The sequence below is a fragment of the Cupressus sempervirens genome, chromosome 5, assembly GCF_028749045.1.
Source record: "Cupressus sempervirens isolate cs-2001-9-10 chromosome 5, ASM2874904v1, whole genome shotgun sequence".
Lineage (NCBI taxonomy): Eukaryota > Viridiplantae > Streptophyta > Pinopsida > Cupressales > Cupressaceae > Cupressus > Cupressus sempervirens.
The window spans coordinates 471,536,652-471,554,000 of NC_143122.1; the positions used below are offsets into that span (position 1 = coordinate 471,536,652).

Sequence of the window (17,349 nt, forward strand, 5' to 3'; positions counted from 1 at the left end):
TGGAAACGTCTAAACAGCAAACTAAAATGTATGCCTTACAAAGGGGATACTTGGTTGTTTTTACTCTTCGTCTTTTAAAAACATGTGTTTTAGTGTGCTGGTTAGCGACGAGTGAAGAGAGAGAATACGTTAATCGGCTAAATCTTTATCCACTCCAATTATTAAACGCAACGAATGGATGGATATCTACCTAAGGCCACAGAAATATAATTGGTTGGAGTATTTTTCCTATTTATTTTAGAGAGTATATTAAAGCACCATTAATGCCAAGCCTCGATAAAATCATAAACACGAACAGATATGTATTCTTCCTAGTCAAAAACCTTTACAAAATCTCAAACAGTGTCCTTAATATTTTCACTGTACCATATGCTACGCCCATTGTACTAGCCTAATCAGCCGAAGAACTATTGCCAGGCATGAAAACTTGGCGGCAATCACATTGCCAATATGAAAATGGATAGACTGAAAGCTAAATATATAATGACCATGAGAAAGACATTACAACGTGTCAAACACTTACTCCTTTCTCTGTTATACCTATTATGATGTCAGCAGGGTGAAAGGCTATTACTGTTGTCAGACTAACTTCATTCAAATAAATTTGCCACAAAAAGAGAAGTATCAAAATGTTCAGCCATAAATGGTCCAGGTCGCCCAAAAATGAACAAGGGAAACTCTTCTTTCAGTGCATTTAAACTACTAGTTTCGGAAGTTTTACAGACTATGACAAACATTGATATTAAATAGGAAGCTTCCCATCAACAGTTCGAGGCATGAATATTCATAATAAAAAATTTAAAAAGCATTCTTACTCAAACCTGGTTACATTGGAGAAATGGAGAATACTCACTATAACATCACAACAACCCAGCTTTTAGAAGCTATGAAACAGAGATACCACCATCCAGAAGATGAGAGAACTGTGAAAAAAAAAATGATGATAATTGTTTTGTGGCCTTCATTAGATATTTCCCTGCTCCTGAACAATTAGCATTGATAAAATAGACTCCTTCCAAAGATAATTATCTCTTTTCATGGTTTTCTCTATTCAACAATGATCCATCCTTCATCAATTTTAGGCTGAGATTGTTAAACCTCCCTCGTGAATACTGTCTCGATGCTTTCCTCCAGTCTGTACCAGTTTTCATCATCAATGCAAACTCCTCATAACTAATGCGCCCATCCTGCATATGGGCAAAAGAATCCTATTAGAAACATAATTGAGCTTCAAATGCATTCGTGTTTTATAACAGCCATTTGGCCAAAGATAAGTCCCCCAAACTCTCATGAATATCATCAAAGGCAATTCAACAGGTTTTACCTTATCTACATCCACTTCATGAAAAATGTCAGTGACTACATCTGCATTATTTGAACCATAATCAATGGCTAGGGTTTCTTTAAATTCCTCGATTTCAATGTATCCACTGCCATCATTGTCAAAGTATTGAAACGCTTTATGCAAGTAATCATCGTTTTCCATTCCCTGAAAATGAATTGAAGCTGCAACAAATTCTCCATAATCCAGGGTGCCATTACCATCAGCATCTGCCTGCAAGGACATTCACTATAATACTTCTTCTGAAAGGTTTTACACGTCTAAAAATTACCAAGAACAGGCAATTGACTCAACAGGTGCAAAATAGATATATGATAAAATGAAACAAATATTGCTGTTATTTTGTTAATTGGGCTATTACAGAAACTGACCCACAACCATTTAAAATTTTCAAGAAATAGCCAAGAAACACAATTTTAAAGTCTTATTCAACAATTGTTAAACAATTAAATTACTGGTTTTCAAGCTTCTCAGAAAGAATATATTGCAATAACTTTCAAGCAGGCTGCCTACTATTCAACATACTAAATGCATTATTTGGTTACAAAAATACTCTCCTCCATTAAAAGGGTCAAAAGTGTCATTAAATTGGTAACATTTTGCAAATGAGTTCCATTAACAAAGAACTGAAAAAATATCCCACTCTTCAAAGCTCTAACATACAAACTGAAGAAGAAAAACCATTCAGGTATGTTCATCAAATGAATCAATCTTCCATTGCAACAATACAACTCCTGCACCACGCCCCCAAGATCAAATCAGTACCTTCTTATTCTCACCTAATCAAACTGCATCTACCAAGTCATCTTCTCCAAAGAATAAAAATGATTAGCAATCTTAATAAAGTTGGCACAAAATGAATGAAGAGAATCTGTAAGGTTTACTAATAAATAAATACAAAGGAAGTGAAATAAGTGTTTCTGAGACTAGAATGGTTTAAAGCAATGAAATTATGAAACAGAAGGATGTATCCCACCTCCTGAACCCCTGCATTTGTGGGACAGGGTAAAGGGGGCAGGGCATACCCCCTCCCAATGCCCAAGCACAACCCATACACTGCCAGAAAGCAGGGACAGCACGACAACCCTGGGATGACATGAGGATGCCCAGGCATCCCTTGACCATCTTGGGAACATCTGCTCATTCCCCATTGCCAGACAGCCCATAAAGTGATTTATTCTTTTAAAATTGTAAGTTTTCAAATGAGTTTTTTGGGTTCCAGTCAAACCCTGCTTTGAGGTGGGTCCTATCTAGGCCCCTCGGAGCTTCATTTTTACTCACAATTGCATTGCTCATTGTTCGCTACAGCGGATAGAGAAGAGTAAAAACAAGAGAAAAGAGTCATTAGAGTGAATGGAGTGAGTGTAATTGAAAGAGGAATGACATGGAGAAAGAAGAAGAGGAAGATTCCATGCTTTCTTGAAGAGAGTTTACAAGCACAGAGTAGGGATTTTTTGTTTGATTTTCTAATTTTCAATTGTAATTGTTTTTGTTGTTTCAATGTTTCTTCATTTTCATTTTTTCACTTTTTCTTATTTCATTTTCTAAATTAAACTTTATGTTCAGTTTTGTCCTCACAATTGAAGATTTTTAAATTTTGTGTCACAATTTGAAATTAGGAAAAGATGGAAATAAAATTTAGACTTTTAGTTTTGAAATGTAGACTAAAACTAGGTGCTTATTGAATTTATTTTCATTTTGCATAATGCAGTCACAATGAGCTCTCATAGACATAATATGAGGGAGGATGAGATGAAAATTCATTCTCATGTGCAAGTCAATCAGATTATGAACCTAAACATGAGGTTGAGGGGGGTGAGCATGGGGCTGATCTAAAAGGCCAAACTAGTTCCATGGCTAGTGCACCAATTGCTACAAATGGCCCCTCTAGGCTATTGGCATGGTTTTCTACGGGTCTTTATGATCTCAAGTCTCCACTCAGACAATTTGCAACAAGAATAATAGCCCCAATACCAGCTAGTGGTGGCACTAGGAAATAGAGATGCAACATTTGTAATATGAAAGGGTTTGGAAGCACTACTAGAGTTAAAGCACACTTCCTCTTTGGAAAGGAAAAGGTGCAGATCCATGTTAATTTTTGTAAGAGCCTCAAAATATATGGGGGCTATTGAGGAGGTTGGGCCACAAAATGTGGTTCAAGTACTGACAGATGCAGTACATGTTTGCAGCACTACATGAAAGCTTATCAAGGCAGCCTCAAAACATATTTGGCGGACTCCATGTTGTGTGCGTGCCATGAACAATGCACTCAAGGACATGGGGAAGATTCATTGGATTAGAGAAGTGGTCAGCGATGTGAGAGGTGTGCAAATGTTTATTTGCAACCACCACATCTCACATGCACTCTTCAAGAGCTTCACAAAGGAGTCTTGAAACTAGTTAGGGCCAAAGAGTGGCAATTTTGTAAGTCACAGTGACCACAACTTACAAAACTATGGATAGTTTGCAACCAACAGTTTTTAAGGATCAACTCCAAACCAGTGGTTCCAACCATAGCATGTGAGACAAAGTCTCTCCTATTTCTCAAGGAAGGCTCCCTGCTCTTCTTGCTACTAGAATCAACAAAACACTTAACTATTTATTTACACTAAGCTAAATCAGCGCAATACATTCAACCTATTCTCTTATTTTAGAATAGATATCATATTACTATTACAATACAATTTTAAAGCAATAGTTTATTTCACTTACAAACTATCTGTTGGAGCAATAATTTTGATAAACAGAAGATTATGCATAAGAATAACCTTCAGCATACCAACATTTTATGTAACCAAGAATCTCATGAAAGCTCAAAGTCTCCAGCATGTGTTTCACCTTGCATACACAATCTGTGAAAACAAAAGCAATACAAATTTTGCAAACTACCTCCTCATCGGTATGTTCTACAATAGCTTCTAGTTTGAGAAGTAGCATAGAGTCTACAAGACCAAATTTGGAAACAAACTATGAGTCCGAACACAATATGCAGCTCAAAGCCTACAAGATTGAGTTCAAATCCCTTTTGAACAAAGCATAAAACTCACAATCAACTCAAGAAGATATCCTCACTTCACAGTTTGGACTGACATAAAGTCTCAAAGAACCTAATTCTTTTATTGAAAGCAATTTAATCTACCTCAAAGCTCAAAGTCTTGGAGTTCATATACAAACTAGCAAAGTTTTCTTGCATTGCCAAAAGATGAAATTACAATGAGAATGCACATTTATTTATAGGTGAGGGACTATGGAGAAAGGTGGAAGAAACCCAACAAACTTGACCCATTCCCTAACCAACTTTGACTTATTCAAAATACAAGTCCTAACTAATGTTGATTTCATTGCTAGTAGCTTTCCACAATCCATAATAGTATTCTTATTGCTTCTGGATTTTGATTGTGTCCAACTTTGGCACAAAAATGGACATGCAATCAAAATCTAGAAGCAATAAGAATAGAATAACTTTGACTTGCAGTTGGATTAGATGCAATGACTTTGTAGGTGAAGAGATCACTTGCAATTACAACTTGTTTCCCAATTACATGTAATTTGTCAATTACAAAATGCAAGATGAAAATAAACTAAGTGTCTGACAAGGCACGAACCCTTTACATCATCCTCGATTATTCATGTGGTTGTTCCTTCTTGATGCACTTCTGCAACTATGGAATCCATAATCAGGATTTAGGAACCCGAGTACATGTTGGAAAGAACACGATAAATTGGATGATCAAATTTTTGAAGATCCATAGCTACAACATAAATTTGCTACATGAGGGGAAGCACTTGTTAGAAATTGGTTGGAATTGTTGTTGTTTGGGATGTTGACATTCTGGTTTTGTCATTGATGTCAACATATATATCAAATATGTGTTGATTGCTTCAGACAGTCTAAGATTCTGAATGTTACAATAGATGGACAAAGCAGTACAAACAATGTATGACAAACCTAAGTATACGAGTACGGTTTTATGATAATGAGAGAGTGTAGACCTTATGTTTAAGGTCGCATGGTCTAATGTGTTGATCTGTGAGAGTTACAATTGTTTTGCTAAAGACTTTTTGTAGGCCAATGATAGGGAAATATGCCAGCGATGGTTACTATGCTTTGAGTAAAAGTTGCTTGTGAGATGGGGTGTTGGTATGTGAGCATCATGCATGATAGAAGACATGGATTAGAGGATACAATAGAATTTATGGCTTGATTGGGTCATATTGTGTCTAATGCTAGCAATTGCATACTTGTTTTTTGGAACCGATTAGGTGGTGTAGCATGTAATATGGATTGGTGATCGTTAATTAAGGATCATGGCACGTGTTTCAATGATTGTAATTGTTATAAACTTGTATTAGGTACCATGTGAGCTGTACCTAAGCATTGGTTGATATAATTATTTGTACATTGGGGAAGTCCTAACAGGCCGTCCTAATTGCTTGATGTAGCCTGTATAAAGGAAAGTAATTCCTTTGTTGTAATGTATGGTTTTTGATATCAGAATAATATGTGAATATAGATGCAAGCCTTGGTGTTGGATATCAAAGAAAAGATGGAGGATTGGTCAAATGCTTTGATAGAGGTATGAGTGGAATCTATGATTATTCCTTACACACTTCAATGGAACTGTAAAGGCAATTGAGTTGTCATCAATCAATTCATCCTTGAACATGGATTTAACCTTCTCCTTTCAAACAATGTGTCTTTGAAGGTGCCTTTAATGTTCACCCTTCGAGTAGTGTGCTCAAGGAGTGAATCTTTTGTTTCATCAACTCCTAACAAGGGTGAAAAAGCTTTTAAGAAGGGTTGTGTCCTTAACAAGCATAGATGTACTAGATGTATTGTATCAACTCCTAATAGGGTTAGGTCTCATAACAGGGACATTATTATGCTAGTTCATGATCTTGTGGGTATCATCCCCACCTAGGTTTTTCCTTTAATAGGGTTTTCCTTGAGAACAAAAATCTTGTATCTGATGGTGTTGGTTTATATCTTGTTCGTCTTGTTTTGCGCTACTAATCTTTCATTGGTGATTTGGTTGAAAAGTATAAATTTTATAAATATAGCACACAACCGATTGCCACACCCCTCTTAGTTTTGTTGTGTGGATTGCTATTCCTAACACTTGCAAGTGGGGGAAGATCTCTCTTCATAGCCGAGGTGGGAAGATTGAAACGTAGAAACAACAACATAGGCTATTGAAAGCTTCATGATCTTCAAGCTTGGAAGAGCACCATACATCTTTGTTACAATTGTGCATATGTTACAGTTACTCCTTGGTTTTTTATGTTACCCATGAATTTATACTAAAAAAATATTGTTTTTAAAACAATCAATGTAACTGAGTATCAAGGTTCTCCCTTAGGTTTGCCTCATAACCATAGCATATTATAGTTTTGACCTTCTATGATCCTTGGATTGCATTCTCTTTCATTTTTGTAATGATTTGTCAACAAAATTGCACATTCTTGTTGTTGGGTTTGATTGTCTAATTAATGAACCCCACTATTAACAAACATCTTCCGTCTAATATTGACAAATCCATTGATTTGTTTTTTTAATTGTGATAAAACAATGAGTATAGTCCTCTTATTCTTTATAACTATCTTTGATAGTGTCATTCCTTTCCACATGATAGCTCATAAACAATAATAATCGATGTGATGTCTTTCATGATGAATGAATCTCCTCCCATTTCCTGCTCATAAAGTGCATGACTGCACTTTTCACAAACTGGAACTTCTTTCACCATCTCAGTCTAATACAAAGTTGCTCATCATTTGTATTTTCGTTGATCCTTTGTTGCATTCGTTGCTCTATCAATGGAAACTCTCCTTTTGAATTTTCCCACCTTTGAACTTTGCATTCTTTATTATGCCAATGTGTCTTTATCAAATGGCTCCTCAAAATGTCTTCAACACAAGGAATAGATTCAAAATCGCTTGCAAAAAGTGTATCAAATCTACAGATATAACAAGGCGCTAGACAACTAAATCAAACATAACTGGAAAACTGTGAAACTAAGTGGGAACTTAGTACTCTTCGAATCCTTGACAGATGGCCATGAATGAGAAAAAGAATGCTTGAGAATAACATTCAAAAGAGGCAGTTGTTTTGAGTGATAAGAAGTAGAATGCTAACATTTCTTCCCTAGATGGACTTTAGGAAGCAAAATATAAAGTCAAATAGCTCCTCTTTTGCAAAACGCGGCCATATTTTTCCCTATAAGAGCTTTGTACGAGATGTTACAAGCATAAAAATACTTGAAAACAAATACCGATGTGTTTTAGCAAGGAGTTTGCATCAAAATCACTATTTGTATTGCCACATTGGTAACAACAGGCTTTTCAAAAGCTAAAACATATCAAAAAATGGTATTGCAAGAACCGACGTGCTTTAGAAAGGTGTATTCATACTTCACACAACTTGTAAAGACTAAAAAAGGCTTTTGCAAGACTAAAACATGAAGTATTTAACCATAACATTGCACATGTAATATGTAATACACAAGAAAATCACCTCCCTATCTTTACCATGAATAATGACGGGCTTTTAACACATAAAAACATGTTAAAATGTAGCTTTATGGTAGCGACTTGTTTATAGAGATCAATTACATTTTAAAAGACAAGTTTTAAAACACCCCTAAACAAGTGCTTTTGAGGAGCAACTACAAGTTATTTATTACATATGAAGGGGTTTTGTACATGCAATGCTAACAAAAATTGCCACCCTTAACTACTGATGGGGTTTTTAACTGCATACGCAAGTCAAAAAATGTTTAATACATAACCAGTACCTTATAAGTGAACTTAAAAAAACCCACCAATGGTATAAATTCGATTAAAAACGTCATTTTGTTTCAAAGATGTGTTTCTCATGTACCATTAGAAGCATTTAAACTTTATAAAGAGTAAACATGTAATGAGACTTCGAAGTCTACCAACACATTAAATCTTTAAAAAAAATTCACATATTTCCTAAGTTACAGGTTCGGGTTCAGTTCCAAGTTTGAAGTTTGAAAACCGGTTCGCAAGTTCATCAAAATTTTGGAAAGGGGTTTGGGTTCGTTATACAAAAACATCTAAAAATTATAATATATATATATATATATATATATATATATTAATATTAATGAAGCACGAATTAATAATAGAATGTAGCATAATAGCATGAACATATTTAAACAACAAAAACACCATAAACTTGCAATCATAGTGACCATACCATCATATAGTTCAACATCAAAGATTCAAAACATTAAAATTAATTCATAGCATCAAGTTCAAGTATCATTGTTTCATGTTCATTGTTCAACTAATGGATTAAAAATCTATTAATTTTCTTAGTTCTTCAATCTTCATCTTCTTCTTCTTCATCTTCTTCTTCTCTAACATTAGATAACTCAGCAATTGAGCTAATGCCAATGGTATTGGCATCAAATTCTTCAAAAAATGACAATGCGAGGCCACTAAAAGCATTTCATAACAACCTTTTCGAATAGTGGATACCAAAAACTTATTTATTTTGCAAAACAAGCACTTTATTGTCGTTCGCAGGGCTCAGAAAGCATGTAGTTCGAACGGAGTTCAAACTTGGTTTGCTTTTTTTGGCCTAGTTCGCCCGAGTTTGAACTTGGTTCAAACCAAATCGAACCAACGGGCAAAAATTGGAACCCTGCCCGAATCAAATTGTGAATCGGATGCAAACTTCAAACCAGTTTGAACTTTTGCAAGTTTGGGGGGTCCAAGGACAAACCATGGTAACTTAGCATATTTCCTTGCAAATGTGTTCAGTGGAGTTTTAATTCCCAATTGCAAGAAAATTATACCTAAGATGTCATGTAAAGACCAACAAAAAGCCCGCTTATGCAAGATCTTAAACAAGAAATAAAAACATGCAGTCGGGCTTAAAAAGCCCACCTACAATGTACTTAATTCCTCAATAACTCTTGAAATACAACTTTGATTGAGGCCTAAAATAGTTCAAAATGAGAAAAATTGAAAATGCAACAATCCTAGAGTGGAAGCAAAACCCAAAACAAATCAAACAACTAAGAAATCACCTTTAGATAATTTAAACTACAAAAATTTTTTGTAGGGTTGTCCCAATTTTGCAAATACAAAATTGCGGACAACAAACTTTAGAAAATTCCCTCCAACCTATCAAAAGACTAGGAGGTGGACTGAAAAGGGAGAAGAGTCAAGAACTAGATCAAAACACCTTTGTTCGCAACCACCTCTGTGTGTGCAAATGTGTTTAGTCCCACCTAACAAGACCACCAAAAATTCCTAGGATTGATTGTGATGAGCTACATCATGCATCTTACTCCAAAAGCATCTTGGATAGAGCCTCACTACCAGCTAGGCATCTATAGCTCCAACAAGGTTATCATTATAATCTTCCCATGGAGATTGCTCTATTTTTGGCAAATTCTCAATCAATGTCTGTAGAGATATCTGCACACCCAAAGCCAAATATTGGATATTTTCAACTTTAAAGGTCTGAGAGTCGAATTCAGGATCAATGGGGAGCATACCCACTACCCAAAACAACTTGTTTTCCTATCATGAACTTTACTTTTTCTTGATGCTACTTTGTTCACATTTTTCACTTTGGCCCATAAGCAATGAAGCTCACAAAAGAGGGAGGGATTATAGTGGCACTAAAGTAAGACACTAGATTTTTCATCAACCACAACTACCCCTTAAGAAACTTCAATCATTCAAAAAAATAAAGTATGTTTGTAAGATATAGTAATCACAAGATCAAATGTTAAGACACAATAAATGATTATACTTCCAAATCAAGGACACATCCCAACCAAACGATAAAGCTGGAAAAGAACCTCAAATTCTAAACCACTTCATAAATGCTATCCAATAAATAGATTTAACATAACTAAGTACTAATGCTAGAATGTGCTTGAGATGTACCACCTTTCTCACAAAACGGGAATCCTCTAAAACAAACTAAAACTAAAAGGAAACCTACTCTAACAAAATAAAATTTTGAATGCACAAGACTCAAAAGACCAAAATATACACAACTACTAACATGATTTTCAAGATATGCAAGAGCAACATGGCACTAGTCTTAGTTTGCAGCCTTGTGAATTCATCCTTACACTCTGAAAAGAAATCCTTCACAACACAAACCTCAAACTCAATCAACATCTTAGGAAAGATTAGCAACTAGAGTAACTCCTCCAAACCATTATCAATCCATAAACAGTTTCTTCTGAAATTTCCATAATCAAATTCATAAAATTCAAAACCAAGAGTAAGGAAAGAGACAAATTGGTGTTTCGCTCTCTTCAAAAAGACAAGGCTAGTGATATACCATCCCACTCGTATTTTAGATATGTAGAACATCCTCAAATTTCATAGTGGGTTTGCTATAAAGAATACTAGGTTCAACTAGAAATTTGGGAATGTGGAACACTCCACTTGCTAATTCTTCTTGTACCATTAGTGATGGGCGTAGCAAAATTTTGAATTTCTCTTCATATTCTTCTTCTATCATAGCAATTTGCTCATCACCTAGTATCTGTTCTTGTGTAATTTCTTCTAAAAGCTCTTCTTGGATCTTGAGTAGTGGAATTAGCACCAATTCAAATTGGTTGTCCAATTATGCTTGCATTGTGCTGCCCTATCCATAATTTGATATTTCATCTAGTCCCAAGGCACTCAACAACTAATGCATCTTAGCAATAGGTGAATGCACACACTTGTCAAGTATTTTTCCTTTTGGATACTCCTTTTGTTGCAAGATCAAACATTGATCAGAATTTTCTCCTTCATGAAAGGTACTAGAATGTTTCTCTGCCCTTCAATTGTCTTTCTTCACTTGCAATAACCATTTGATCCTCAAGTTCTGATGCTTCCAAGCATTGAGTATGAATTGTCATTTCATGAAGGTCTTCTATCACTTATTTCATCTTAACTCCAATAGCTTATTGAAGTGTGATATAGGCACAATCTTCATCCACTTGAATGCTTGATTCAATTTTACTATCTTCTAATTTTCTTCCTACACATCTTGAAAACATTGCAAAGCTTTGCTCTTTTTCCCTTGGACTATTCTAGGAATTCCTCTCCCTGGGTGCAAATGGAGAATGGAGAAGAATTTTTCCATTATGAAGAAATTCCTTGAACTGAGAGAACTCTCCCCTAAGTGCACTTTGAGGGTGGAAGAGGGTTTTCTCCACTCTAAGTGAAATTTCATCTCCTTTCCTTTTCTAGATGTTCTTCAAACGTAACCATTTTTTTGATGTTTTTCATGCATTTCAACTTTTGAATATTTCAAGGATGTTTGGCCCAGCCGAGGCGTACCATGCATCCATCTCCCTCCCCGATCCTACCTATCCCTACCGAACCCAATGGAATGGATGGTCAAGAATGGGATGAATGTCGCATATTACTCGGCCCCCAATCCTAGAGCCCATCGTGGCGGGTGTCGTGGCAAGATTCTGGTCATCAATAAATGGAACAAACGAAGCACCCAACTATTTTCTAATGAACTGCCTCGTTTGCTCATTCTTCCGAATATAGAACTGGATATCATTTTGTCTCTTTACCAGCTAGACCTTGGTTGTTGCCAAAATAGACTTGCCAAATGTAGTCTTACTAAAAATACTAATTTTTTTGAAACACAAAATTAGGCCAACCGGACACAATGAAATTTACTAAATATAGGCATACCAAAAATAGAAATTTCTAAAAATAGCAAGTATCTCAAAAAGTTCAAAATTTGATAGGCATTCTTTCTAGAAGATCAATTTACTATTATACTTGGCCATATTCACTATTTTTCACAAGTTTCAAAGGCAAAAGGCATTCAAATCCAAAGCTAGCCAGTTTCACCCAAATAGTTAAAGGGTTGCGAAATGACATTGATTGCAAAAAAACTTGGCTTATTCGGCAAAAAAAATAGGGGGTTGCCATAAGCTTTTCTAATGAGTCAATATTTCCTGTACATTCTAAATACTTGTCACATATTCTTCCAACAAGATGATACAGACAAGCCTAAAATATGTCCCCACCACCATTTGAAATAAATCATATATGCCCCCATCAACATTTGAGATTTTGCCTTCTTTATGAAGAATACAATCCTCTGTCATTAAAGATGCATCCATGTACAGCAGAAAGTGTTTGTTATACAGAAATTCGTCGGACACATTAGTTGCTAAATATTATGCATCAAAGCCAAAATCAACCAGCCAAATAAATTTAATATCTCTTAGTTGCATTCCCTAATAATAGAAATGTAGTCTTGCAATCAAATTTACGTTCCTCAAGGAACAATGTAGAACCCTCCAATTATATGTATATGAACTTCAACATGGTGAAGCAACCACAAGGGGAAAAAATCATAGAACATTTTCTACTACTTCCAATAAAAAATAAAAAATAAATGATACAACCGTAGCATAGTTGATGGAAATTCTCAAATTTATCTTTATATACCAATATCACAATATACATACATGTTTTATTGTAGCATATTCGAGTCCTCATTACTCCTTGATTTAGGAAATTTAAAGCTTTGATATTTTAGAAATATTTCTCCAATGACAACATCTTAGGAAAAAACTTTATGCAGAATGAACATATCCAATATGCCAATGACAGAAGAGATAGCCCAGCTACCAAATCATGGTTCTTGCAACCATCACATGCCCAGATGAATATGTATAATTACTTCTACCACATATCGAGTCTGAGTACACACAATATCTACTACTGCATTCTGCTATTTATATTGATTAATAAATAGTATAACTGTATAATTTAGCATTTATAATCCTCACAATATAGAACATACAAGAATAGTTTGCTAATATTTTGTCCACTCACCAGAAATTTCTTGTTTCATGTTCTAAGCTATAGATAAATGAATAAGATAATTCGGACTAATATTATCCTTCACAAGAAAAGAATTGCTTCTATGTCCTCACTTTGAGTTTGTTTCTATAAACAGAAGTTCTATACTTACGTAAAACTCAGATAGCAAATATCTTTGCTTCATAATTATGTGTACTTGTGAAAAAAATCTTCAGCATTATATAACATTCTGTCTTTTTTAACAATGAAAGAAGGCACACATGCAAAAGATGCATTATCATATGAGATCACATTATATACAGCATAGCTTATTCTTGTAATGTACATCAATGTAAATTAATAAGTTGGACAAGACATGTCAATGAAATACTCACAGCATCAATTAATATTTGCACTTCTGAGTCGGTCATCTGGTAACCAAGCTTATGGAGACCTTCCTTCATCTTCTCATATGAAATTGTGCCACTGTTATCAGTGTCCATTTTCTGAAATAAATCTTTCATGTTCTTCGTTTCTTCAACAGATAAGTATTCAGCCATAACCTATTGACAAACTCAGATTCAAGAGAGTTGCACACCCAGAAAATACTAATGCAACATAGTTATTATTCGGAACTTTTATGGACAAGTAACAACAGCAAGATACTGTAGTCAAGCTTTTGAACTAACCCTCAAAGCTCTCTTTTTGAACTTGTTCATCATAGAAAATTGCGTAAGTCTTGTCTTCACTACGTCACCAAGGGGAACATTTGGAGCCTTTTTAGCATTTTGTAACCAAGGGTGTTCTGTGCATGATAACATAAAAGCAAATAAGGTAATATTGATGCTCAAACACAACTGGCTAGCCAAGATTGCAAATCGCAAGGCACTTAGTTTAGTGCTAGATTGCACGATCACATAAAACAGAACATTGAAATATATACAAATTAGATCTGTGGTCTGGCTGTGAAAGACATTATACAGACATAATATTCAGCTTAATCTCAGATAGAACTCCGCTTTTAATCATCAAGAACAGTTTAGGGGAAAAATCAACAATAGTAATGTAATATTTTCCATGACTTTAGAAGAAATTACAGTATTTTCACTTAACTACAAAAACAATAATGCAGCATTTACCACAGGAAAATAAATGAGAATTTTGAAAGTTCACGTTTTCTGACAATTCTAAATATAAGAGAATCAATAAACATTCCATTTTCTAAAATCTAGAAGTAGCTTTTCCGATCTTCTCTCTTGTAGTTCTGGGTTTTGAGTTGGCTGATAATCTTACAATTGATAAAGAGATTTCTTCTATCCCTGACAAGAAGTCCAGCCCACCAGATTTTTCATTGGATTCTATCTGGTTGAAGATATAAAAAATATTTAACTAGTTTTTAAGCCAACCTGAGATTCATGACAGAAAAGCAAAATCCAACAAAAGTAACAAGTGCACAAGTAAAAAAAGACAGGTGAAGGCAAACACTGTTTCATATAGCTGACCAGACACAATTCAAATCTGAAGCTTTTTTGGAAAGGAAATAATGGATACTAATATTCCCATAGGAACATAAGAAATGGAACTCAAAACTAAATCATATGTAGGACATCATAAATGTTCAAAAAAAATCTCTGAAAACGTTAAATACAGAAAAAAGGAAAAATTAAATATTAATTATTTTATTGCACTGAGCACTACTTCTAAAAAGAAGCAACTATTACTCTTTACAAAAAGGGAAAAATCTCCCAACCATGGAAAAGGAAGCAATCATTTGAAAACACTACATTATTAGACTTCATATGTAAATGGAATTCAAGGTTGCCATCATAAGCCATATTGAAACTTTTTCATGGACTAGCTAGGACTCAAACCTGGGACAACACAGTTGGTGCTAAGCTGTTATACCACTAAGCTACTAGCCCACTGCTGACCAGCCCATCTACAGTCTAGGTGTGGCTCATTCTCCAATGCTGCCCCTTGAGCACATTGCAGGTGGTCAGGCTTGATCTGGATTTGACACCATGTTGAATACTTTTCATGGACTATATCCAAGAGGGATGCCCTACCACTGAGCTACTGACCCACATGTGACCAATACGTTTATGCATAGATTAAAGTTAAACTGACGCAGACTTATCACTGATAAGTGAAAATATCGTGCTGAGTTTCATGCCGCGAGAAAACATGTCAAATTATCGCAGTTTCATATCACAGAAAAATGATCAAAATATTGTCAACAAATTCACTACTTCTCTGCGATATGTCGGTAAGTTATTGCAAGAAGTCCAACTATCGCCCACGACCAGTACTAGTCTGTGACAGCCCAGCAAAAGGCCAAAATTGATTTTTTTGTTTGCCAAAGCGGATTTGGAGATGTTAGAAAGGTTTTGGAGGAGAAAGGTCGTCATTTGTAGTGATGTAGATTGATTTCTTGTGGATTCAAAGCAGATTCGAAGAGATTTTTCAAGCAAATTCAGATTCACAAGTACTTTAAAATCATTTTATCTTGTTTTAGTCGTATCCATCTTGTCTTGTTCTATGCTTTTTTAAATATTTGCAATGTTTGATGCAGCAAAATAAAAGATATTGCAATAATAATTTTCAAATCAAAAACTAGGCATTACATAGAGAATATATAGCTGAAAATTCTAGATTTTTATGTATCTTAGATTCTTAGTATTTTCACAAATAATTGACAACCTAGTTCATAAAATATCCCCTATTATCTAAATCAACAGTACCCAAAAAATCTAGGAGTTACAATTTATGAATTTACAGGCAAGATATGCCTTGAAACCCTCTGACATTCATGGTTGCCAGAATGAAGCATAAAGCTTGCACCAGTCATACAGCAGAAAGAATATCATCAAACTCTGTCCAGTATAAGACAGCAATTAATTCATCAAACTCTTGGACTTTTCTATAGATTATCACTTCCAATCTACACACTAATGATTCCCATGTGCTAATGAAGAAGGCACAACGAGCAAAGAGGGTATTTAATAATACTTATCTTCAATAACTTCTAATATTCTCTAAATAACCTCTGAAATGTTGAAAAAACAACTCCAATCAAGCACAAACTGAAATAAAGCCACCAATTAGCTAACCTCAGATAATCTTTCACACCCTTGGAAAGATTGAATCAAAGAGAAGTTGCGCTCTACAAGACCAATTTGCAGCAAAACCCTAGGTCTCGCCTCCAAAGTGCCAAAGCACCAAACCAAGTGTTAAAATGATCAATAATAATAAGTTCGGTTTTCCTTTTGAACCCTTTTATAAACTTCTCAAAGCTGATTGATACCTTCAAAAGACTTCTTTATCATTCAATATCATTTAAAGAAATATTAAATGTGGGGGCATGATTTTATTAAAATATCTTAATATTTAGCCTCCAAGTTATAACTAATTAATGCACTTTAAACATCATGGCCTCATTGCACATAAAGTAAATTTTTAATACCTTATATTATTACTGCACTTTATTAATAAAGTAAAAAATACTTTATTAATAATTACATATCTCCACAAATAATCATTATTTCTCAATTTCATCCGAACCTACAAGTCGACCATTGTGTCCACTATGCACCCAACTGCCTTACTAAAAAAGTAAGGGTCCCACTCTATCAGAGACTTACAATAAATAGTAAAATCCCTCATTCTCTAATCAAACTATGCATTGTAATTATAGCCTGCTCGCATGCCATACTATAAATAGTAACCCTAAATTTTCCTAATATAGTCACTTACTCTAAATAGTAAGTGGTTGAAACCGAACTAAACGAAGAGTGATCCTAAACACTTCTGACCAACAGAATGGGATTAAGCCTCATGCATTGCCAACTAGTACCGTCTAACCCTTAGTCTTAGCCTATGAGGGCCAATAATAGGTTAACTCGATAATAAACCATATCATCCCAAAAAGGGGATATTACAGTCCGCCCTCCCTGAAATTGCTTCTCCCCAACCAATCTCACAAACAAAATAACACATTACTGAACCTAGTTCCCAGGGGAAGAACTATATAATGTCCCCATTTATACCAACTAGCTCTTGTAACACCAACAACAAAGTAACTGTTAATACCTGTGGAACCAAATCAATACCAACAACTGGTGTCACAGGACAAAACAACTCATAGGGAAGCAACTTGGAAGATTTTTAAAGTATACTTTTCCAAA

General features: G+C 34.9%; 1 protein-coding gene across 1 annotated transcript in view; it reads right to left on the minus strand.

The window, feature by feature from the left end:
• Positions 1 to 664: 664 nt before the first annotated feature.
• LOC149556802 (calcium-dependent protein kinase 13-like) overlaps positions 665 to 17,349 on the minus strand; it is a 37,559-nt gene continuing 20,874 nt past the window's right edge. Inside the window, exons 5-8 of the mRNA XM_089831345.1 lie at positions 13,855 to 13,970; positions 13,561 to 13,728; positions 1,325 to 1,555; positions 665 to 1,187 (exon numbers count right to left, since the gene is read on the minus strand). Coding sequence (XP_089687471.1) covers positions 1,026 to 1,187; positions 1,325 to 1,555; positions 13,561 to 13,728; positions 13,855 to 13,970 — 677 coding nt within the window. The 3' untranslated portion in view covers positions 665 to 1,025. The remainder of the gene's footprint in view (positions 1,188 to 1,324; positions 1,556 to 13,560; positions 13,729 to 13,854; positions 13,971 to 17,349) is intronic.